At 43.0% G+C, this 25,635-nt stretch overlaps 1 protein-coding gene across 1 annotated transcript in view; it reads left to right on the top strand.

Annotated features, from left to right (window-relative positions):
- The window catches only part of DDX51 (DEAD-box helicase 51), a 523,171-nt gene that overhangs the window by 80,262 nt on the left and 417,274 nt on the right, over positions 1-25,635 (top strand). The window contains exon 4 of the mRNA XM_044068677.1: positions 2,527-2,677. Within this exon, the coding sequence (XP_043924612.1) occupies positions 2,527-2,677 (151 nt within the window). The remainder of the gene's footprint in view (positions 1-2,526; positions 2,678-25,635) is intronic.

The raw sequence follows: 25,635 nt of genomic DNA, 5'->3' as shown, positions 1-25,635 counted from the left end.
ACACAACACAATTACAGGACTGTACATCAAGACCTGAAAACATTACATCTGACAGTCTGGAGGCTACCATGACTTCTCCACCTAACTCTCTTTCCAAATCTGTTCAAGAGATCTTGCTGGAAGCACGCAGACCTTCCACCAGAAAAAACATATTCAGCCAAGTGGAAGAGATTCAGCATCTGGAATGCCAGCAGGGGTCAGAACACAGCATTACTGAGTATACCTCCGATATTAGAATACTCGGCAGAACTATTTCATACTGGACTCTCACACTCTTCAATAAAGATTCATGCCTCAGCAATCTCAGCAAAATACAACTGTGACCCTCCAGTGTTTTCTCATCCTCTGCTAAGACAGTTTCTAAGAGGGATAAAGAATATCAAACCTCCTAGAAAACAGCCAGTACCTGCATGGGACCTCAATTACGTGTTGGAAAAACTAACTCTTCCTCCATTTGAGCCAGCAGCAACTTCAGAAATGCAATTTCTTTCATGGAAGATGGTCTTATTGGCAGTCACTTCTGCAAGAAGAGTTTCGGAGATACAGGCACTCATGGCAGTGCCTCCCTTCCTCATTTTCCATCAAGACAGAGTTTCTCTAAGAACCAATCCTACATTCATGCCAAAAGTTATTTCCAGGGTATCTCTAAATCAAGCTATTCACCTGCCTACATTCTTCCCCAATCCTCAAAATAAGGGGGAAAAACTACTGCATACTTTGGACATACACAGACAACTACGCTACTACTTGGACAGAACTAAGGCCACCAGAAAGTCTGACCAACTGTTTGTAGCCTATGCTGCTGGAGTACAAGGAAAAGCAATCTCCAAGCAAACAATTTCAAAATGGATTGGACATTGCATCAGATTCTGTTATTCTTTCCATGGAAAAGGTGTGCCAGCCAATATTAGGCCACATTCCACCAGAGCTATAGCCACTTCCACAGGTTTCCTAAGAGGAGTGGCAACAAAGGACATTTTAGAGGCTGCTACATGGAGCTCCGTGCATACATTTACCAAGCACTACAACCTGCCCTTATACTCCAGATCCCGGGCAGGCTTTGCTTCGGCAGTCCTGCAGGGGATTTTAGCTACACCATCCTTATCATAGTTCCATCCACCCCCAGCTTGGCTATGGTATTCAACCCATATGTTATGACTGCAGTTGCATTCTTGAAGGACATAGTACAGTTTTGTACCTACCATAAATGTAGATGTCCGATAGATATGCAACTGCAGTCGGATTTTCCCACCCTCCTACCCCTCTGTATCCTTCTTTTTGGGTCCCTACCCCTTTTCCCATCAGCTGGGGGTATTTCCTATGGTGTATCTGTTTATTGCTGTTGTGCATGTTTGGGATTATTTTTATCCATTTACCAAATTTAGCCTTCCTAAGAGGGCACCTGGCATCTGGGGCAAGAAACACTGAAGAAGATGGCATCGGCCGATGCCTTTATACTCCAGCTGTTGTGACGTCGGAGAGGAGGCGACACCAGCCGACGCCAGACCCAGAGTTTGGAATCCGGCCGACCGAGGGCTGCTTGAGGCAGGACAACCCATATGTTATGACTGCAGTTGCATATCTATCGGACATCTACATTTATGGTAGGTACAAAACTGTACTTTTTGTACCTACCATAAATGTAGATGTTCGATTGTTCACACTGCTGCAGTCCAGGTTACCCTCCCACCATCCCCTCTTCTTAGCTGGGTATTATCTACACCTCCCTTTCTGTATACAGTCTATATGATGTATTTCTATATGGTGTATTTGCTTATAGCTGTAGCTATTGTTTTCTACTTATCTATGTTTATTTAGGATAATGTTTTGCCTACCTATTTGGGGGCACCTGACATCTGGGGCAAGAAAAACTGAAGAAAATGGCGTCGGCTGCCTCTCTTATACCCCTGTCGCACTGGCGTCAGGGAAGAAGCGACCGCAACCGACGCCAGACCAAGACTTTGGAACTCTGGCCGACTGCGGGACTGCCTGACTGCAGATAACCCAAGTGTGATGACTGCAGCAGTGTGAACACTCAACATCTACATTTATGGTAGGTACAAAACTGTACTTTTCTAAGTCATGTAGTCATTTTGCTGTTGTACTTTATATCCCTTGATGCACTTCTACATAGTATATAAAAATATCTGACATGTCCCATGGTTCTTAATGACCTTATCATGCATAGTGCGTACAGATATGCTGGCTACCGTTTATCAGAAGTTGAAGATGTGAACATACAAGAGTGGAAAAGCTGCCCATAAGTTTACATCATGCACTTGGATCTACAGTTGGACTTGTTTTTATCACCAGGTAATACACTTGAGAATAAATAATGTGCATAGGAGGTACTTTGGAGTTTGGCTATCATGCTGGTGATCTGGTTCGTGCACCTGGAGTAGCAGTTTTTATAGTCCATGTGTAGGTATGATCCAAAGCAGTGTTTTATGCTTGAAATGAATAAGCGGAGATGTGTAGAATATACAGGCATTTCTGCCTAGTTAAGCTTTGCCATTCCTCTCTTAGGTTCACAGAATTCTTCCACAGTGGTTGTCTCAACCCAGTCTTGTCCAGCGGGACATTAAGCAGAATCTGGTTCCAATCCATGATATTCCAGGCATCCATCCTAAACTGCTGAAGAAGCTGCAGGCAAATGGAATTCAGTCATTTTTTCCAGGTATAAGTGTCCCGCATAGTATTTTATATTACATTGTCTTGTATTAAAGATAACTTTAAGACGAGTAGTAGTGTTTTGGAAGATTATTTAGGATATCCTGACAGTCAGCAAGGCCTTTATTCTGCCTTCAGCACCACTAGCATGTTGTTTTAGTTGCTCATAGCTTGCATGATCAAAGACTAGCAAATCTATTTTCAGGGTTTAAAGGAGATGTTGATAAATAACCCAAATAGATTAAGCTGTAACATATTTAGAAGATCTGGAACAGTCAAAGATTTGGTGTAGGTAGTGAGCTGATTGAGCAAAGTGCATTTGTGTTAGGAACTTGCCATAATTGTGTTGTTCACTATGGCAGTAGTAGTGATTGTTGTTTTTTCTCCCATTTAAAATCCAGAGATGTCTGTCTTAAAGTCTAGAGCTTTCTGTGCTCTTTACTTGTTCAGCTGGTGGTCAACATCCTACCCAAGTGTCAGGACACCCATGGTATGAGAGAGCAGCTGTTTGTCTATGTTTTCTTTAGTTCCTTGTTGTCCCTGAAGTAACCGGGTCTGATAGACGAAAGAGTGCTAGCTGTCCAGATGGAAAATAACAACTCAACTCAACCAGAAGAACTGTTAATGTTCCCTCTCCGGGCACTAAACCTGAGAAGGGCAGGTACTTTGAAGGGGTTAGAAGGAAGATGCAAATAAAGTGCGAGTGGGTATCCACCCCACCCCCAGGAGTGTAATAGGTAAAAGCCAGATGGGCAGATGTAGGCAAATTTTACTGCAAAAGTGAGCATACTGTAACATCTACAGTTATAGTGAGTTCTGACACAACTATACTGGTCTTCATATTATTCACGCTTGCGGTTAACTCTTGAAGATTCACAAAGCTTATTTTTAGGTGGCTGGCTGTGTAGAGGACTAGGTTGTAAGAGCTCTGCAGAATGGCTGTTGCAAAACCTGCTCTGGATCTAGAGGGAAATGTCCAAGTTGTAGTGTTTGGAAAAGGTTTAGATAATAACAAGGTAGCTGCTTTCAGGAAGACATGGATGTTGGCCTCTCCCCACAAGGAAGGCTGTTGACATGCCTTGGTGCAGGATTCCCATGGAAAGAGTTAAAAATGAGATGCAGTGAACTACCCATTTGGAAATGGTCTGTTTCCCCTCAAGTGTTTGACAGTTCTCTGTACAGACTCGGACACCTTGAGTGACATTTTTCCTGTAAAAGGAATATATAAGGAAACAACTCTAGGACTTTGTAATAATGACTATCCCTCCTGTCATGTCTAAAGGTCAGTTCCCTGTGCTTTCTCCTATTATCCTGGTGGACTTGGACATTCTGAGGCTGTGTAGCAACTGCCTCATGTACACAGACAACCCTCTCCTCTTACCTCCCAACACTCAGACTTGCGAGAGATGCACTTGTATATCCAAACTGAAAGCCATGCACTCTCCAGCCAAGACTGGAATAGCTGATAAAGATGACAAGGTCAACACCTGCACCACACCACATGCAACATATAGCCTTCCAGAACACCCACCATCACAGCTCTCACATAAAAACACAAACCACACACCCACCTTCGTGGAGGCTCTCAATAGAAATCTACCCAGACAGCAGAGACCTTCGAGGCAGAAACGCATTCAACCACCACAACACAGCACAAACCACTAGACACATAACTCACATACACGGTGTGTCCCTCAACCTAAGGCAAAACAGCTTGCTCAATACGTTAATCATAGGTGACTCGATAGTGAAGGCACACTGATGTCCCACTCACTAGTTTAAATAAGGAGAAGGTAACAGTCAGCTATCAGGTGCCAGAGTCTGACACATAACACATGCACTCAGGTCACTCCACAAGTATAAGTATGACTCGGTCACTGTCCTTATGGGAGTGAATGACCTGAGACACACCGCCCTGGACTACATGAAAAGAGACACGGAGGAGCTCTCGGATTATGTGGCCCAGGCAGATATGACCCTAGCCCTGAGCAGCATGTTACAGTCGCCCAGAATGATACCGCAGTACAAGCAGAAAATGATTGACTTCAACAATTGGCTAAGTTTCTGTTGTCATTCTAAGGGGATCCAGTATCTGTCTGCTTGGGATTACATGATTGACAGATCTCGATGCTTTGTCAGAGATGGCCTGCATCTGTCACCCCTGGGTTTCTAGATACTGGCTAAGGCTCTTGCCACCCCTATAGTGCCTTTTTTAGGTGATGTTCCAAAGACCAAATTACCACCGTAACAGCTATAAATAAATGCAATCTGAGGATCATGCTGCTCAACGCTAGAAGTCTAAATCTCAAGATGCACTTGCTCGAAGCACTCTTCAAAATGGAGAACATCGACATTTGTGCTGTAATGGAGACCTGGTTTAAAGCAGCAGAAAGCACCCTTGCGCTCCAAGGCTATAACTCATTTTACACCTTTCAGTCCCAGAACATGGACTGAAGCTCCAAAGGCGGTGGTGTCTCCATATTCATAAAGGATATGCTCACCTCCAGACTAGTAGCCCAGCATGACGCATCTGAGATACTTAAGGTGCAGGTCGTAGCCTACTATAAGTCCCAACCATGTCCCAAGACTCTTAACTCCATGTTCCTAAGCACCCTGGAAGCTATTAGGGTCCAACACAACACTCTCATACTAGGTGACTTCAACTACCCCTCCATCAACTGGGAAAACTTTTCATCCTTCTTGTTGATGAACCATATGTCTTCTGGATTGTTTGAAAATCTGCATTAGTCCCCAGTCGCCATACCTTAGTAATGAGATGTGCCACGTAGAAGGTCATTTAGATTGCTGTGCTTTTTCCTTTTTTAATTTCTCCAAATGTTTTATGTTTATATTAATGTGACAGGAATGATCTCCATTCATAAGACAGGGTACAGAGGAAGCCCACCAGATTAGTATTGCTTTAATCTTTGTTGTTTGCTGGGGGTGCTCCTCTCGACACCTACAATGTACCCAGAATTGCTTCCTTCTGTAGGTCATATGGTTTTGCCTCTATCAGCAATACATTTAAGTATGCCTGAAAATATTTTTTATTGGCTAGATAATGCAGTAATTAATGACACTTTTGTTTTTTTCTTCAGTTGCAGTGTCTGTTTTTCTTGCGTGTACTTTTCTTGACTGCTGGTATTGGAAAATCTCACGTGATAATTGCTACTATGATTTCAGTAATTCTTTGTGGTTCATGTCTCCAGTGATCCTTATCTGTATGTACTTTGTATTGTTCATGATAATTACCGGTCTGTTTTCAGTAATTCTTTGTGGTCCATGTTTCTGGTAATCCTTATCTACATGTACTTTGTAGTGTTTGCACAACCCCTAATGTTATAATCCTGCAGCATTATTGGGCCTTTCAGTGTACCAGACTCTCTACTATGAGTAGATTACAGCCAAAACCAAACTATGTAACTGTTGCTACTTCTGCTACAGACCCTGCATTTGTTTCCATCTCCCACTTTTTGTATACCCAGGCTCATTACTATTTAGGAATGACTGACTATGCTGGTTAGACTACCCAACCAGCATGCCTGTTGTAAATTGAGCATTTACCAACATAAAAAAATATAGCTGCTGAAGTACTATTGAGTGGTGGCCAAACATTTTTTTTTTGGCATATGGGGGACAGAGCAAAATATGGCAAAACTTGGGTTTATTCTGCAAAACTAAAGAAACAGAAACCTACCTGATTTTCCTTGTATTTTTGTGGTGTCCGTTGTAAAATTTCCAAAAAAAAGCAATGGAGATTCTCTCTCTCCCTCACTGAGGTGATGTACAGCGCATCTGTGGAAACACAGATCCCATATGCATGCACAGTACATCAGCCCACAGGAGATGATGCGGAAGACTGAAGTGACATTTAAATAAAGACATTATTTGAAAAAGGTAAGCAGTTACTTAAGTAATGTAATTGTTTAATAGCAGTAATCCACTCCTGTTCATGAGTATATAAGAATTTGCCCACATCAGCCTTTATTTAATCAGAAGGGCCTTGCCCTTGTGATTAAACCTCACCAACCTTGGGTAAATTCTGATATACCCACACACAGTTGTGGATTTTACTAAATTATCTTGAGCTGCTATCAGTAACCTTTCATCCTTTGGTTTACATTTTCTCTTCCTTAACAGTCATGAGTCAGATCTACATGTTGGTTGAATGCCAGATTACAGTCTACATATGTTCCCACTTCCCTGTCGGGTCAGCTGTTCATAGGTGTGTACTAGGCTAATGGCCCTGGAACCTTTACAAGCCTAGCCCATAGGATTACCCTGGCATCGTGCCGTCCGACCTTAGTTCCCAGTGCCTTTGTCGAGTAGAGTCACTGGAGTGATCCCCGGGGTGAATTTTCTATTTCCCATCCACTCATCAAGCTTTCTCTTGAAGAGGGCGAGTGACGTGCTCTGTTTGACATGTATGGGAAGTCTGTTCCATAGCATGGGCAGTCTCTGGGTTATGAACCTGTCCCTCCAGCATGTTCTGTTGATTGTGGTAATGAGGTTGAGGTCTCTGGAGTGTGTGGTGGAGGGATTGGGATTTCTTCAGATGTAACATTTCTAACCGGGCTGGGTCAGACATGGCTTTGTAAGTCAAACGGGGATTGCCTCTAAGTAGGCCATATGAGACAGAGAATAGTAGGAGGTTTTTTGAGTCTGTCCATGTAGGACAAGTGTTTAAGACCTAGGATCCTCTTTGTGAGGTACTTTTGCGGCCTCTCCAGTTGTTGCGGGTGTATAGTGAGGTACATACCAAATGGGGCATTGTACTCTGATTGGCCTAATGAGGGAAGAGTAGAGGGAGACAGTGACCACTTTCTTCCTGGATGCAAAACCCTTAGTAATGAGATGTGCCACGTAGAAGGACTTTGACCACAGTGGCAATGTGGTGGTCAAAAGAGAGGTTGCTGTCAACTTGTGTTCCCAGATCTCTTATAACGCCTTCTGTGTTCAGTGGACTACCATCAATGTGGTAATTTATGGGAACCGGGTTTTTCCCAAAGGGGACTACAACACATTTTTTGGCATTGAGCTTAAGGTCATGGTTCTCACAACAGTCACTGGTCTCAGTGAGGCCTTTCTGTAGGATGTCAGCATCACTTGGGGAGTTAATAATAGCTCCCAACTTGCAATCGTCTGCAAACTTTGTCAGCCAGAGTCCCTTCGTGTTGGCCTGGACTTCTGCGAAGTAGATATCAAACAGGAGAGGATCCAGGACTGAACCCTGTGGGACTCCACTTGTGACTGGTCGGCAGTCTGACTTGGAGTCAGCCACTTTCACACTGTGGGTTCTATCTGTGAGCCAGTTTGCAACCCACCTAGTGATATAGGGGTTGATGCCTAGTTTACTGAGTTTTTCTATGATTCCTGAGTGGGGAATGGTATGAAAGGCCTTGGCCAGATTAAGGTAGGCTGTATGAACCACCTTGCCTTCATCCACAGAGCTGGTGACTGATTCCAAGAAGTCTACCAAGTTGAGCAGGCATAATATTAATACTAAATTAATAATAGTAATACTGGGTGTTTGGCAGTCTGCTGTTAATGTGCTAGGCTTTTTTGGGGGGGGGGGTAAAGTTGGCACGGAGTCTGTTGGCCAGTATAGTAGCAATATCTGTTGGCTCGGTATTGGAGGTACCGTTGTGCAGTAGCTCAGAGCAAATCTGGGTATTGCTGTGGAGATCCTTTATGTTAGGAGGTGTTTTATCGATGAAGTAATTATCTTGGGTGGACAATTTCTCAAAGAGCAGTATAATGCATTTCTTTGCACTGAGTTTTAATCCATGGCATTGTTTGTGTTAGATTCTCTTGTAAGATGTTGGTGTCATGGGGGAATCTGTGATAGCTCCCAATTTACAGTCATCTGCAAACTTGGTGATCCCAAGGCCTTTGTCATTAGCCTTGACTTCTGAAAATAGATGCCAAACAGGAGCGAGCCCAACATGGAGCCCTGGGGTACTCAGCTGGTGACTGGTCTTTAGGTGGAAGTGATCACACTGATACTGACTTCTTCGGTCCTGTCTGTGTGCCATTTGGCAGTACAAGTTTTGTAGGGAGTTATGCCTAGTTCTGAGAATTTGTCAACAATACCTGAGTGGAATGTTGTATCAGATGCCTTGAACAGGATAAGGTAGGTAGTATGCACAATTTACCCCTCATCTGTAGTACCATGATTGATCCTCTTGAAGTCTTCCAGGTTAAGTAGGCAGGACCTTCCCTTAAAGCCAAACTGGGATGGATCCAGTGTTTGTTGCTTGGCAATGCCCTTGGTGATCGTTTCCATGACAGTTAGTTCCATTGCTTTGCATATTAGACTTGTCAGACTCTTGGATCTGTAGTTTGTGGGGTCAGTTGGTGGTCCACCCTTATGAAGAGGGATGACAGTTGCAGTCTTCCATTCATCTGGCATGTAACATGTTTTGAGTCTGTAGTTGAAGAACGGTTCATGTGATCCTGCTAAGTCATGTTTTATGCTATTTAAGAGGCAACCAGTGATTATTGTAGTGGCCCACTGAAGCAGTGTTTTTGTCCTTAGTGAGTGCCTGCAGGACCTGCTTCCTGTTGATAGTTAGGGGAGATGTGCTAGAATGGATTTCACAGGGGGTAGCGGGGAAATGAAGTTAGAGCTAAATTTTATCAGCCAGCAAGTTTGATATGTCACCCTGGTCAGGGAAGATTGTGATATTTACCACCAGTTCCGCACACTGCTGAGTATTACCTTTAAGATTCCTGACCTAGCTGAAGAAGACCTTGTGATTGTCCTTAGCCTTGGGGGCTATCCTTGTCTTGTAATTGTCCTTGTTGGACTTTAGTTGACCTCTTATTTAGTTGACCTCTTAGTTTCTTATTCAGTTGATTCAAGGAGCATGTGTGTCTGTGAGAGTTGCTCTTTGTGATTTTCTCAATAACCTTTTCTGTTATATAGCCTGTTAAGGTAAGGATTTCACCTGGTTTGTTTTTGGTGTAAAGTCTGGGCTTCTGGTAGGTAAGGCGGTTGCAGTGCAGTGCACCCATTTGCATATTTGTGCAGGGTTTTGTAAGTAATTCTGCATGGTTAGCTATACTCTCTGTTTGAGGGAGCCGTGACGTTTTGACAAACTGTTGCTTAATAAGCTCTAGCTTGCTTTAGAATGATTCCTAACTGTTGTGGGTTTTGTTGGGTATCCAGGATGATTTTTATTTCGAGGGGGGGCAGTTTTGCATTCCAATTTCAGTAATGAGGACATGACACAGGGGGTAGGGGTGCAATGCTGTCTCATGTGGGGAGTATTGCATCCAACATGTTTGATCTTCTGGTTGGAAAGTGGTCCAGGGTGTTAAGTCCAGGAAATGTTGTGCATGTGCGTTAGAGGTAGTCTACTTTTCCCAGTCTGTAGAAGAGTAGTTAAAATCTCCGATGAACAGGCTAGTTGGTTGGATGGTGAGCACTACTAGTAGGTCTAGGTAAGAGTTGTGAGCTTCATGGGTCAGAGAAGGCAACCTGCAGCTGGCCAGAAGATTGTAAGGAACCTTGTCTTTGGAGACTTGGATGTGAATGAACTACAGGGCATCGTCCTGTTCAACCAACTTAAAATTGTATTTGCTGCTAACATAGATTGAGACACCTCCACCTTGGCCCCCATTTGTGTTGTTGTTGGTCTAAATGTGTGGAAGGCACTGTAACTTTCCATAGCCGGAGCCCAAGTCTTGGTAACAACACAGATGTCTACATTCTTTAAAGTGAGGAGAGCTTTTTGGGTGTGAGGTTTCTTGTTAAGGGGTTACTCTATGCTAGGACCCTAAATGTTGTTTTTTTTTTCTATATTGGTAATTTTGTCGTATTAACATTGCACTAAAATAGGCTCTAAGGGGTTGGATCAATTTTTACCAATATCCAGAAGCCCAGGTGGGACATATGCAAACCATCTTCTGCAAAGCAAAGTGGTTTGTTAACATGTCATCCCATGCTGATAGATATTGGTTTCCACTGCAGTGACACCATAAACTAAGCTCATTATTAAAATCTATCATTTTCTGTTTTTACTGTGGGATCCTCCTTGGTGAAGGGAGAATGTTGCTCAGTGCAAGAGACATACCTGTCTGTGACGCACGTTCTGAGAGATGTGTCTCTCTTCGTATAGCCCAGGCAGGTATGCCTCATGTCATTTACACCCACATGGACTATGATAGAATCCTGTTGGTACCTGTGATGCCGTGATTTTAGTGTATGCATGGCATTGCATATCCTACATCCAGATAAGCAACTATCCGTTAACAACTTCTCATCCGTCCTGGTGAGAGGAGTGCCTGTATGACATACAATAGAATTCCCTATAACAAGAGTACTAGGTAAAACGTTTGCTTGCCTTATGGGCTTTGTTGTTGAGTTATCATTGGGTGGTGTTAGGTGTTACTTTTGGTGTGTGTTTTAGTGATTGCTGAGGTTTGGTGTTGCAGTTTGATGGTTTAGGAGGTCTTTGAGATTTGGAGAGGTTTCTTTTAAGTGCCTCAGGATAAGAAGGCCTATGTTGTGAGCAGTACGTATGAAGGATGTCTCTCTGTGTGTCTCTGTCTCTGTGTGTGTTCTTGACAACCTTGTTTGTAAGCATAATTTTTGCCTCCAGAAAAGTTGTGGAAGTACATCTCTTGATGACTATTAGTTTCTTTAAGGATTAAAATGTTGACTTGAATACATGAGACAATCTACATTTTCTCAGGATGACCATTGCAACACTGCCAGCCCAGCTATATAGAATTCTGTAAATAGTTATGTCATTTGTGAATACCAACATGATGGCATTGCTTGAGTTACCAAATGTATTAGAAATATATGTTGTGTGTATGTTAAACTAGTGATTCAGAACTGTTATGTTCTGAGCTTCAAGGATGTGCCCACAGTGTACCCTACTGGAAAAGAACAGAAATGTATATCAACTATATATACCCGTGCAAATGTATGGTTTAATAGTAGAAGCTGGAACATACAAAGTTAACTTGCAAAACTTCAAGTAAATAAGTTGAAACTGAAGTGTTTTTGCTATTGTGTTATCTCTCAGTGAAGCAGACACAATATCTAGATTGAGATGTTTTTCCATTGTCTTGAAAGAAGTAATTACTAGGTTTTAAATGTAAAAGCATTTTATTGTTCTACGACTTCCATGTTCTGCAAACCTCTGAGAGATATATACTTCTAATACAGAGGTGTTGGTGTCTGTTAGCCTGGGAACTAAAGGCAGGTGACAAAGTGATGTCATTCAGGCTAACCCAGCAGAAATGTGAATTATTAATTTAAGAACTCTGTCAGAGGGAGTCAGGGCATTTTGTATATTGTCTTGGACCTAGAAACATCCACTCAACAGCACTTCTGCCTGCGTGTTGTCTATAAGTAAGACTTAGGGAAATGTAATTTCTTTTAGATGTAGATAGGAATGCAGTAAAGATTAGTTTAGACGTTTTCTGAATTTATTTGAGGCTATCCTGCAATGTTTTAAAATGTTCCCTGTGATTCTGAACTCTTGTCACTGATGACTTTTTAGTATTGTCTTGTTCTTTTATTATTTTTTATTAAATATATTTAAACCATGTAATTGTGGCTGGTTTGTTTAGACATATTTAAGCTCTGAGCGTACTTGCATGTGTATTTGGTGACACTGTACAGGCCATTCCTGAATAGCCTTGGTCTTGATCACACTTACATTTCGATAAAAGTAGTATTACACCTTGGGATTGGCCACCCATTGTAAGGCCTTAAGTAGCTGATAAGTAGGGGTTGGTGGCAGTAATAGCTACCTTATAGTTTGGGCAGAAGGGGGCATAACTAATAAACCTGTGCCAGCCTTCCCCAGGAGTGTCTGTGTGTTTGTATATAAATCAAATCTCAAAGCGTGCGTGTGTCAGCTACTTGGGCAGGGACACTAAGCACTGGTTGGACAGAGAGGGTGCTGGAGCTATTGGCTTGACCCCTCAGCTGAGAGCTTAACCCTATAGCTGTGCCAGTGGGGAGTCTTATTGGGGATCTGGAGAAAGAGGGTGAAACCATCCCCAGACTGACTGTGATCCCTGTGTGCTCTTAAGGGAAGTTGTAATTTACTGTGTGTGTACTTGTCATCCTTCCATTGTGTACATCCCTCACTGTTGCCAATGGTGAGGATTGAGGCTCCTTGATTACTGGGCCAGTGTAGGGGTGTTGCATATTTAATCAGTGGACAGTGGTGGGATATCCACATCGCATATTAATTGGTTGACGGTGGTGAGTTAGCCACATCACATATTAATTGGCTTGTAGTGGTGTGGATATTGAATTCCTGTAGCCTGTGTACAGTGGTCACTGAAGGTGTTTTGTACTCTGTCAGCCACACAGTGAACATTCAGAGTTCATCTCATAATTGTTTTATTTATTTATTTATTTTTGTTAGCTTAGCTAGTCAGGGAGAGTAGGTAAGCATGTCAGCAGAGGTGTATGGCAAGCTGACAGGAGCCAGTTGGCTGAAATTTGCAAGGCTAAAGGACTGGTGCATGCCAGCCTGACTAAAGCATACATGATTGCAACTTAAGTCACAGCTGCATCACAGAATAGTAACCAGGAGGACAATCAGACTGTCTGTGGAGATGCGCAACTCTCAGAAAATGGGAGTATAAACTTTTCCACAGAGGACTTAAAAATCCTTCTGGTGTTAGAGACTTGAGATGGAGGCCAAGCATTTGGAAATAGAAGCAGCAGTGAAACTGAAACGTCTTGAGGTTGAGGAAAATGAGAAACTGGTATGTCTAGAGGCTGAAGAGAAGGCGAGGCTGACTCTTTGCCAGAGTCATGGAGGTAGTAGGGAACGGAGTAACCGAACCCCAGAAACAACAAAGGTCAGTAAATGTCTTACACAATTTACAGAGGGGATAATTTTGATAGTTTCATATGTCTGAAAGGGTATGTAAACAGTATCATGTTGACCAAGGGCTGTGGGTACGGTTCCTGACCCACTTATGGTAAAGCTGTAACTGTAATTTCTAAACTGTCTGATACTGATTGTTTAAATTATAATGTTGTAAAGAACTGTTTGCTAGAATGTTTTAAGTTAACACCTGAAGCTTATAGAAAAAGTTTTGTGAGTATAGACACAAGGCAGATGAAAGTGTGTGTGAATATGCTGCTGAACTAAGCACTTATTTTCACAGGTGGGTGAGTGGATGTCAGGTCACCACTTTTGAAGGGCTGACAGACCTTTTGGTGAGGCAACAAGCTTTTAGCACTTTGCCTGAGGACATGAAAATCTGGTTAGCTGATAGACAATGCATTACTGCAGATGAGTTGGAGAAGAAGAGAGACCTATACCTAGCAAGCAGGGCATCACTGCACAGAAAATGGGCACCCAGTGCTGCTCATGGGTTTAAGGGAACCCATGGTGGGTGGCTCAGACTGTCACAGTAGAGTCCGGCAGTAGCAGGGGAAGCCACTAGACCAGGTACACATCCAGGACTAAGGGTTAAATGTTTTAAATGCAACCAGTGGGGCCATGTATCATATAAATGTCCACAGAGCCAAGGTGGGGAACAAAAGGTGGGAGAGCTAGTAAGTGGGAATGACAAAATGCCAGTAGTAAGTTGCCTCAAGACAACAAGGGTACCAAACTACCACAAGAGGTTATATCCTATCTTAGTGAATGGGAAAGAGACCACAGCTAAGAGCGAGACAGCCTCTGTCCTAACCATTGTGAAGCCTGCAATGGTTACATAGGAGCACTACTTGCTTGGGCAATCTACTCCAGTAAGAGCTTTAGAAGGGACCCCATTCTAAATACCTTTGGCTAGAGTTCACCTTGACTGGGAGGGTGGAAAAGGAAGCCAGCAAGTAAGTGTATTTGAGGATATCCCTACAGAGGTCCTGATAAGGAATGATTTTGATAATGCAGTACAGTGTGTGCATGCAGCAGTCAGGCGTGAAGACAAGCATGTGGGTCTAGTAGCCTGGGGGAGACCCAGACAAACCGCACACTTGCAGCCAGGACTGGTGAGGTAGGTGGTTCAGGGAGGGAGCTACCCTGCAGCAGTGAGATTGAAGGTGAACCACAGCTGCTTGTGGGTACTGATGTTCCCTTGGACCGAGTGGCTGCAAGGGCAGAGGTGAGTAGTAGTACCCAGGCTGACAGTGAGGCACCGCTGTCAGAGGATTCCAAACTTCCTGTGGAAGGGGAGCTGGGAAGCGTTACTAAGAGAGTTGAGACAGGCTCAGCTGTCAGACCCTATATTACAAGGCCTGAGGGTGGCAGCTAGCAAGTCAGCGGATTCTCAAGGGAAGGACGAATCTGTATATTGGGACAAAGGTTGACTTTATAGAGAGTGGACCCCTGAGGGAGGGCTAGAGGGTGAGAGAATACAGCAGTCAGTAGTGCCCAGAGCCTACCGTCTGGCACGTCTAGCCATAGCCCATGATATTCCTTTTGCAGGTCATATGGGTATAAACGTATTAAGAGACGTATTTTGTAGAACTTTTATTGGCCTGGGATATCCAGAGATGTAACAGGGTACTGCTGGACCTGTGAGCAGTACTAAAAGGTAGGCAAGGTAGTAGACAAGGTGAGAGCTCCTTTGATGCCTTTGCCTGTGATTGAGGAGCCATTTCAGAGGGTGGCTATGGATATTGTGAGGCCTCTTGAGTACCCCAAGTTCCACAGAGAAAAGTATATCCTAGTGGTAGTAGATTATGCTATAAGATGCCCTGAAACAGTGGCTCTGTCCTCCATTGAGGCAGAAAATGTGTCAAATGCTTTGTTAGAGATTTTCAGCAGGGTAGGTTTCCCAAAAGAAAAACTGACTGACAGAGGTGTCAATTTCATTTCAGACCTGCTGGCTTGTCTGTGGAAGCACTGTCGGGTGAAGCACCTAAAGACCACCCCCTACCATCCTCAGACTAGTTGTCTTGTTGAGAGGTTAAACTCTACACTCAAGACAATGCTGCGGGCATTTGCAGACCATTTTAAGAGGGAGTGGGACAAATATTTGCCCCATCTGTTTGCTTACCGAGATCTGCCTCAGGAATCCACTGGTTTTTCACACTTTGAGTTGCTGTGTGGGCATAGGGTGAAGGGGACTTCTAGATTTGATTCAGTGAATCTCACAAGGAGTCTGCTGTGGCATATGTCCTAAACCTCGGGAGAAGGCTCGGGGAACTCATGGGATTGGCCCAGGAGAACCTGGCAGAAGCCCAAAAGCATAAAAAGGTCTGGCATGACATTAAAGCTTGAGTTAGAGAGTATGCTGTAGGGCAGCAGGTAATCATTCTCCTTCCTGTCAGACACACCAAGCTGCAGGCAGCCTGGGAGGGACCCTACAAGGTAGTAATGATGGTCCGTGATGTTAACTACATGGTAGAACTGCTAGGCAGGAGGTAGGGGCACAAATTGTACCATGTTAACCTGATGAAACCTTACCATGATAGGGAGGCCCTTGTGCTGAGTATTTGCAGTGGTGACTGCTACCCCTTCCACTGAGGTGTTAGTCCGAGCCTCACTGAGGAGATCACTGTCCCAGCAGCTATCCACTATCCAGGTTCAAGAAATCCGAGCAGTGTTACAGGAGTTTACGGACATATTCAGTGGGAAACCAGTGTGCACCCACCTGGTGCAGCACCATGTGGATACAGGACCCCAAAGGCCTATTAACCAGGCCCCTTATAGGGTGTCTGAGAGAGTCAGTCAGACTCTGAGGTAGGAGATGTAACTGTTCCCTGTATACCCATCAGTTTATTAATCAGTATTGTTACATTTTTACCTACAAGCTTACCTTCTTGTTCTGGCTGTGGTCTCAGTGATGTAGACCTCCTTTGCATCTTTTGATCATATCCATGCCATATTTCTCAACTGTTCAAATTTTTGTCTCGTATCTTTTGGTCTCTTTCTCATAACATTTATGGTTTTCTGGCAAATCACTGAATATCGAAGTCACTAAATAATGACACATATTTGAGTTTCACACTTTATATCTTTCAAAAAATGCATGTGAACACAAACTCTGGTACCTTAACAATGTTCTACATTTATAAGAGCAATATTTAAAATCTGTCCCTGGTCCTTAGTCTAATCATTGTTTTAGGCTTTGTCCAAATTTCCTGTGCTAAGAGTTTGAGAAGTATAATCCACATATTAAAAAAACCTTTTTTGACTTCCTGAGCATGGGAATTATTGAATACTATTTCATTTTTGAAGAAATGACCTGGCACCAAGTTATTTCGACCTATTGAGTTCTCACTCATAAGAAAAATAAAGTACAGTTTTGTACCTACCATAAATGTAGATGTTCGAGTGGTTATGCTGCTGCAGTCATCACACTTGGGTTATGCTGCCGTCAGGCGGTCCCTGCAGTCGGCCTGAATTCCAAAGCCTTGGTCCGGCGTCGGTTGTCGTCGCTTCTTCCCTGACGTCGGTGCGGCAGGGTTATAAAAGAGGCAGCCAACGCCATTTTCTTCAGTTTTTCTTGCCCCAGATGTCAGGTGCCCCCAAACTAAGAAGGCAAAATAAGAAGCTGCAAAATATACCTTGGTGAAAAACAATAGTACTAGTTGTAAGCAAATACACCATATAGACATGCATCCCAAAGGTTGATGTACATGGAGGAATTAGAAAAGCCTTGTGAGGTAGAGGGGATTTAGGGAGGGTAACCTGGAGTGCAGCAGCATAACCACTCGAACATCTACATTTATGGTAGGTACAAAACTGTACTATGTTCATCGTGCTATGCTGCTGCAGTCATCACACTTGGGTAGAGTCCCAAAGCTATGGTTGGGTGGTAGGAACTAAACTGGGTTAGGTGCAGCTAAGATGCCCTGCAGAACTGCAGTGGCAAACCCAGCTCTGGTTTTTGAGTACAGAGGAAGATGGTAATGCTTGGTGAAGGTGTGCACTGAACTCCAGGTAACTGCCTCCAGAATGTCCTTTGTTGGGACTCCTCGGAGGAAGGCTGCTGAGGTTGCTGTTGCCCTGGTAGTGTGAGACCGAATACTAACAGGCACTGCTTTCCCATGGTGTGAGTAGCAAAAGCGGATGCAATGTGCTATCCATTTGGAGATGGTCTGTTTTGAAAAAGCCTTTCCTTCTGAGCCTGGTGCATAGGATACAAGGAGTTGGTCAGATTTTCTGAAGGCCTTTGTCCTGTCCAAATAGTAATGTAACTGTCTGTGAATGTCCAAAGAGTGAAGGAGTCTTTCCCCTTTATTCTGTGGGTTTGGATAAAAGGTGGACAAGTGTATGGTCTGAGAGCCACACTGGATACTACCTTTGGCATGAAGGAAGGGTTGGTGAGTAAAGATACTCTGTCCTGATGGAAAATGATGAAAGGTTCCACTGCCATAAGAGCCTGCAGTTCTGAGACTCTGCGTGCTGAGGTGATAGCCAGCAGCAGGGCTGTTTTCCATGCCAAATATTGAAGCTGTGCTGAAAAGGCTGGTTCGAAAGGAGGAAGTGTTAATTTTTCCAGCACAAAATTTAGATCCCAGGTTGGAGTTGGTGGTTTTTCTGGGCGGGTCTTATATTTTTTGCCCCTCTGAGAAACTGTCTTAGCAAAGGATGAGAGAAAATGGGAGGAACCGTATCATAATGAGCTGAAATGGCTGAAGCATGGATCTTTATAGATGAGAAGGAAAGGCCTTTGTGTAGCAACTCAGCTAGATATTGGGGTATGTGTGGAATATTTGGGATGCCAGGATGTAGGTTTCTGGCCTGGCTCCATACACAAAATCTTTTCCATTTGTCTGAGTAAGTTTTTGTGGTGCTGGGCCTCCTGGCCTCCAAAATGACATTTTGGACATCCTTTGAGAGAAGTGTTTGATAATTTAAGGTATTTTCCTTGCAGCTAGATTTAAGGTCCTTAGTTGACTGTGAAGGATCTGAGAGTTTTGTTGGGTTAACAGCCGAGGGAATTGAGGTAAGATCCATGGAGGGCTGCGAGTCAAGTTTCGTAGTAGTGGGTGCCAGTGCTGACGTGGCCAGTCCGGAGCAATGAGGATCATCTGTGGTCTCTCTGATCTGGCTTTCAGTAATACCTGGGTCAGTAGAGGCAGAGGTGGGAAGGTGTAGACTGACAATGCTGTCCAACTGAATGATGGGGCATCAACTTTCCAGGCCAGGGGATGATAAGTCCTTGTGCAAAATTTTTGTAGCTGACAATTGCTGGTTGAGGCAAACAGATCAATGTCTGGTGGTCCCCACCTTTTGAGTTATCATTGAGAATACTTGTGGGTGTAGTCTCCACTCGTGAGGGTCTGTCAAATTTCTGCTTAATTTGTCTGCCAATATGTTCTCTTTTCCCGGCAGGAACTGTGCTTGCAGTTGTACTTGGTAAGTTAATGCTGTGTTCCACAAGTCCATTGCCTGTCTGCATAGTGGGTAGGAGTGCGTTCCTCTTTGTTTGTTTATGTACCACATAACTGTGGTGTTGTCCGTCCTTATTAGAAGTTGTCCTGGATGCAACAGGTCCTTGAAAGCTGTTAGTGCATTTTTTACAGCTAGCATCTCCTTTTGATTGATGTGTAGTTGCCTTTGGTTTGCAGACCATTTGCCCTGTATGCATTGTCCTGCCATGTGTGCACCCCAGGCGTAGTCTGATGAATCTGTTGTCAAGGTTTGGTTTGCTGGAGGTGAGACAAAAGAAAGGCCCTTGTTTGCTTGGCATGCTTGAGCCCACCATAGAAACTCTTTCTGAAGGCAGGGAATGAGAGTTATACTTGCTTCGAGGCTGTGTCTGTGTTGGGACCATACACTTTTTAGGTACCATTGTACTTTTCTCATATGCAGTCTTGCATATGCAATTAGTTGAATGCAGGATGCCATGTACCCCAATGCCTGCAGGAATTTCCTTGCAGTGAGCTGGGTAGAAGTTGCCATCTTTTTGAAGTACTGAGCCAGTTGTTTTTGCTTGTCTGGCGTGAGGTAAGCCATCTGGGCCGTTGTATTCAAGCTGGTACCCAGGAAAATTATTTCTTGTGAGGGTATTAGTTTTGATTTCTTTTTGTTTACTGTGAACCCTAGGCAACTTAGCAACTTTGTTACAAATGCCAGATGCTGTAGTAGGATGTCTTTGCTGACCGCTTGGATCAGGCAGTCATCCAGATATGGATAAATTTGTATTCCTCGTTGTCTGCAGTATGCAATTACTGATGCCAGGCATTTCGTGAATACTCTGGGCGCAGTAGATAAGCCAAAGGGCAATGCAGAGAATTGATAATGCGTTGTGCCTGCCAAAAATCTGAGGTATCTTCTGCAATCTTGTCTGATGGGGACATGCAGGTATGCCTCTTGGAGGTCCAACGTTACCAGCCAAAACTCCTTGCCGAGCATGGGAAGAAGCTGCTGTAGTGTGAGCATTTTGAATTTGGGAATGTCCAGGTACGTGTTTAGAATTGAAAGGTCTAAGATGAGTCTCCAGGCTTTGTCCTTTCTTGGTACTAGAAACAGTCTTGAATAAAATCCTTGACCTTGCTCTTTTGCAGGTACCTTTTGAATTGCTTTCATGTTCATGAGAGCTGAAATTTGCTTTTGTGCCTCTGCCCATTGGTTCATTGGCAGATTTGGCATGCCTCTCATCCGTGGTAAAGTGTGAAAATGAAATCTCTAGCCTCTGATAATAATATCCAGAACCCATTTGTACTTTGTTATGATGTGCCAATTTTGTGGGAAAAGAGCCAGTTTTCCTCCTAGAGGTGCTGCCTGGGCAATTTTGCTTGGCAGGCGAAGAGGAAAGTCATTGAGTTTGTTTTCTGAAGGGTTGAGATCTGTCGTCTCCCCCTCTTTGAGTTGTTGTTTGCCATTGTCTAGGCCTAAAGGTACCTTGTGCCTCGCTTCTGCCCCTAGGGCATCTGTACCTGCCCCTTTGGGGTCTGTCTGAAGCAGGAAAGGACCAGTTTTTTGATGGCCAGTTTCTGCTGAAGCGAGGATGTTGCACCTGTAAAAAATCTTTTAACTGTTTGCATTGATTTTGCTTTTTCTTCCATTTTCTTTAAAACTTCCTCTGCTTTGACACCAAATAATGCATCCTTTTGCAGTGGAGCAGGCCTCCAAAGAATCAAAACCACACTGCAGTGTATGTTTTCCCAGTTGTTCTGCTGCATGCAACAAATCCTGCATCCCTTTGAAATCTAGTTGATCTGTTTGAGGGATTATTTTCTGTTTTAACTGAGTAAGCAAGTATTGCTGGTATTTAATCATGTGGAATTGGCAGTTTAATGCCCTCATAGCCAAAGTGGCAGAGGTATACACTTTTTTCCCCCATCTTTCTAATGCCCTGGAATCTCTTTCCGTAGGTAGTGGATTCTTAGCAGAAGAGGCCTTAACCCCTTTGGGACCCTGGGAAATGGTTTCTGGGTCTGCAGCAGGGCTTTTATATAAAAATTGGTGAGAGTCAGGGACACTATAGTATCTGTCTGGTTTAGGTGGTGCTGGAGGTAAGGAATCTGGATTTAGACTGGATTCAGTGTAGACATCATCCATAATGTCTAAAACAGGAGGAATGGCTATGGGTCTATGCTGAGGTAGAAGAAGAAACTCACGGAGTCTTTTCTTGGAGTCAGAGTAATCTTGTCCTTCCCAATGGAAATGCTCTCTCATGGTGTGCAGGGTTTCCCCAAAAGAGAAGTCTTCAGGGGGGGGGGGGAACAGAGGGAATAGATTCCTCAGCATCTGAGTCTTCATAAAGAGGGAAGGGGTCATCCTGTTCCTCAGAGTCTGCTGAGGAAATGGATTCCTGGTCAGGAGGAGGTAAATCTTCCTCCAGTCTAGGCCTTTTGTCAGGAGGGGGTTGGGAACCTCTGATAGGGGTAATCGGGTCCTCCGCCATTTTGAGCATTTGTTTTTTAGGCATAGGAGCCTGTGTGGGAGTCTGTGGACCCGGTTTCTTAACCTTTGGAAGCCTAGCGTATGACTTAACGGAGAGTCTCGTCTGTTTAAAGACGCCTTCTGAAACCGAAGGCCTGTCCATAGTCTCTGGATCGCCGCCAGGGCTGGTGTCCGTGAGTTGAGGAGGAACCGGCTCCAGTGGCCCAGTGGATTCTATCTGAGAGGTAGTCACATTGTCTAAATCTGCGGTAGTCAGGGGCTGCGTAGGCATCTCACTGAATACCGAAGATCCGGCGGAAGGCCTAACCGAGACCTCGGTATCTGGTCTAGGTCTAGGCTGCCTGTCTTTGTCCTTGCAATTTTTAAAAATAGCGGTTGTCGGAGGCTCCGATGACATGATGTAGTTGAATTTTCTGCCAAAATAATGTCGGGCGGTATCAGCCCGACGCTTAATAGTGCGTTTATTGAACCTAGCGCAAAACCGACAACCAGAAACGTCGTGGTCTGGGCCCAGGCAAGGAATACAATAAGAATGGAAATCCTTATGAGGTATTTGCTTCCCACAAGAAATACAATTATTAACTTTGTCTGACATCGGTCTGAGGCAAGAAATGTTTCCCCAACGGGGTACTTGAAGACCTCGGCTGAAATTCTGTTCGAAAATCTCAGGAGCTGGCCGACCGGCACTTGAGAACTGCTTCTGCTTCGGGCACCGCGTGGCAAGAAAGACTGAAGAAAATGGAGTCGGCTGCCTCTTTTATACCCCTGCCGCACTGACGTCAGGGAAGAAGCGACGACAACCGACGCCGGACCAAGGCTTTGGAATTCAGGCCGACTGCAGGGGACCGCCTGACGGCAGGATAACCCAAGTATGATGACTGCAGCAGCATAGCACGATGAACATCTGTGTTTTATTAATTATTGCAAATATATTAGTGACATTTTATATTGCAAACTAAAAGGGTTCACTTGCAAAGCATAACATTTAAGAATATTTCCGTTATTATGTTAAATTATCCTAAAACATGCAAGCTGTCTAAGAGATTTATAAAATAGTTTAACAACCTGGAAAAGTCATGGAAAGATCTCTACCAGGTGATTATAGTTTATTTTATTATTTATTTTACTGCCATTCTTTACCAGGAAAGTCCAACTGAGTAATAATCTGACATTTTTAGCAGAGGCCCGGGGAGAGAAGCTCCAGAGAGTTAAAAAATAAGCATATATACATACAGTTGGATAGTGGGATACATAGGCTACAATAAAGCATGAGGAAACACCAGTGATGTGAAAACAAATTAAAAAAATGATGACAAGAAATAAAAAAAATGATTAACTATGACAATCAGCATATGCAAAAGTATTAGACATATAGTCTGCTATGCTAGGAAACAAAAATAAAAAGATTGAAATCATTAAATAACGTTTTTAAATGTAAGTACATATTAAAGGAGCTTTATTGTTCTTTTATAGCCTCATATGTCTGTTTATAGACGTAGTGCATTCTTCAGCCACAATTTCTTTGTTATTTTAGGTTAGTTCAAATAAATGTATTGCAGTGAATGCTTTGTGCTTAGTTTTATATGGCTAAAAGCTTCTGCTTTTGTCTCGTGTTCAATACATTTACTTGCTTATTACCATGCTCCCTTTCAAATTAATAAAAAATCTATTGCTAGCTCAAGTTTTATTTATTTTATTTATTTTACATTTGTTGACTGGGCTAGTCTAACTGGATACATGTCCATTTTCAGTAGAGGCCTGGGGAGAAAAGCTCCAAGCATGAACAGTGACAAAGTTAACAATATATAAAAAAGACATGTATAATAACAGTACAGAGGTAGCATATAATTATAAACTATATAGACATTATACTAAAAATGTTGCTAAAAAAACAATTATACTAAACACAAAAGTGGGTGTGAGCAAGACAGTGTAAAGGCTTATATTTTATCTTAGTATGAAAAAAAGAGAAGTAACTAGATTTGGAGGCATAGGTTAGGGGAGTAGGGAAAGTGGTATGAGCAGGAGGGGAAAAAGATTTCAGTCTGGGTTAGCACAAGGACAAAACCACTGAGTTTTAAGATGTTTTTTAAGATGTTTTTTAAATAGAGAAGTAGAAGCTAGGGTAGATAGATCAGGAGGAAGCTGATTCCAGTTTTTACCTGTAGTGTTTGAGAAAAGTGAGTCACCAGCTTTGTTAGATTTAATTGAGGAAACCAGGAGTTTATTAGCAGAACGTAGTGTAGCTAGATTTTTATATGGTGAAATCAGATTAGTGAGGATAGGGGTATTATTGGGGTGGTATAGGATCTTTTGAGTGATAAGTAATTGTTGACAGAGTATGTGGTTCTGCAGTTCTAGCCATTCAAGTTGTTTGAGGTTGAGGCAGTGGTGAGTTTTAAAGGGAGAGCATGTGATGAATCTAGCTATGCTATTATAACAGGTAGAAAGTTTGGAGAAGTTGTTTTTAGATAGGTTAGTATATATAGCAGAGGCATAGAAAAGGGTAGAAATGAGGTGGGTCTGGGCAATAGTTTTCCTGGCTGAAGGGGTAAGGAAGGGTTTAATTCTATAGAGAGTACCAAGTTTTTTGTTAACAGACTTTATGGTGGAGTTAATATGGTCATCATAGCTAAGACGATTATCAGTTGTTACACCTAGTAGGTGGGTTGTAGTATCTGGGGTTATGTTGGTAGCATTGTTAGAGGTTATAGAGAAGAATGGATTGGGTGATTTATGAGTTGGAGTAAAAAGCAGTAGTTTTATTTTTTTGGATTTGGGAGGAGGCAGTGTTGCATAAACCAGTTTTCAACATTATGGTAAAATATTTGGGTGAGGGAGTGGAGGGAGGCTGTATTCTTAGCAGTACAGATTAAGGTTGAGTCATCTGCATATTGAATGCAGTTGGCTTGAGGTATGTTCATGTGTAGGTCATTAATAAATACGGAAAAAAGAAGGGGACCTAAGATAGAGCCTTATGGGACTCCAATATTTACTGGAAGTAATGAAGACAGATTGTTATCCCAAAGTATTGCTTGCTGTCTGTTTTTAAGATAAGATCTAAACTATTGCAATGCTTGTGGATCAAGAGAATGGGACTTTAGTTTGTCTAGTAGTAAGTTATGGTTAACCATATCAAAGGCTTTTGACAGGTCAATAAATAGTGCAGAGGAAAAGGAGTTATTGTTAACTATTTTTATTTATAGAGTCAGTGAAGGATAGAAGGGCAGTCGTGCTGTGGAATGGTCTGAAGCCATGTTGGCAGTTGGCTAGTAGGTTATTTTGCAGTAGGTGGTTAAGTAGTTGTTTGTGAATACATTTTTTTCATTATCTTAGCTAATGGGTAGAGTAAGGCAATAGGTCAAAAGTTAGAAAGCTCAATAGAAGATCCACCTTTATGCAGAGGGATGATGTGGGATACTTTCCATATGGTAGGGATTTTGCCTTCAGAGAGTTCTGTTAATAAGGATAGAGATGGGGTAGTCTATAGCTTTTGCGGCAATTTGTAGGTATTCAGATGGGAGACAGTAAGCAGAAGGGGTGCAAGGTTTCAGTTTTTTAAGTAGCTTATAGATGAGAGATGTAGGTACAGGTTGTATATGAAAGGTAGGAGATGAAGTCTTGGAGGTATTTAGTGGGGAAGCAGTAGAAGGAGTTAAAGAATTGGCTAGGGTTTGAATGGCTTCTGTAAAGTAGTTATTAAAGGCGTCAGGGATCTGGTTGGAGTTATTACGGTTGAAACCTGCTGGGATAGGAGTAGTAGTGTGTCCTGGCTGAAGAAGTTTGTTTATCCCTGACCAAAATTTTTGTGGAGTTTGACTGGTTTGTTGCAGGTGAAGGTAAAAGTCTTTTTTGTCTCTAAGAATGTCATTCTTGGTGGCATTTCTTAACTGTTTAAAGAGGAGGTGATCCGATGGACATTTGGTAGCTCTCCATTTAGCCCAGGTTTTATTTCTGAGGAGCATCTTTTGCCTGGTTTGTTTTGTTAGCCATGGGGCAGATTTGGTTCTTATTCTAGTAGAGCGATTAGGTGCGTGGTAGTCTAGGATTTGAAGAAAGTTAGTGCTGAAGTAGGTCACAGCCTCATCAAGTTCAAGATGGGTCAGTGGTGACCAGTCACGTGCTTGCAATTCATTTAGGAAGCTATCTGGATTAAATAATTTTTTTG

This window comes from Protopterus annectens, chromosome 4.part0, assembly GCF_019279795.1.
Source record: "Protopterus annectens isolate FY-2018-M chromosome 4.part0, PAN1.0, whole genome shotgun sequence".
NCBI classification, from domain to species: Eukaryota; Metazoa; Chordata; order Ceratodontiformes; family Protopteridae; genus Protopterus; species Protopterus annectens.
This window is presented reverse-complemented; position numbering and strand designations above follow the sequence as displayed.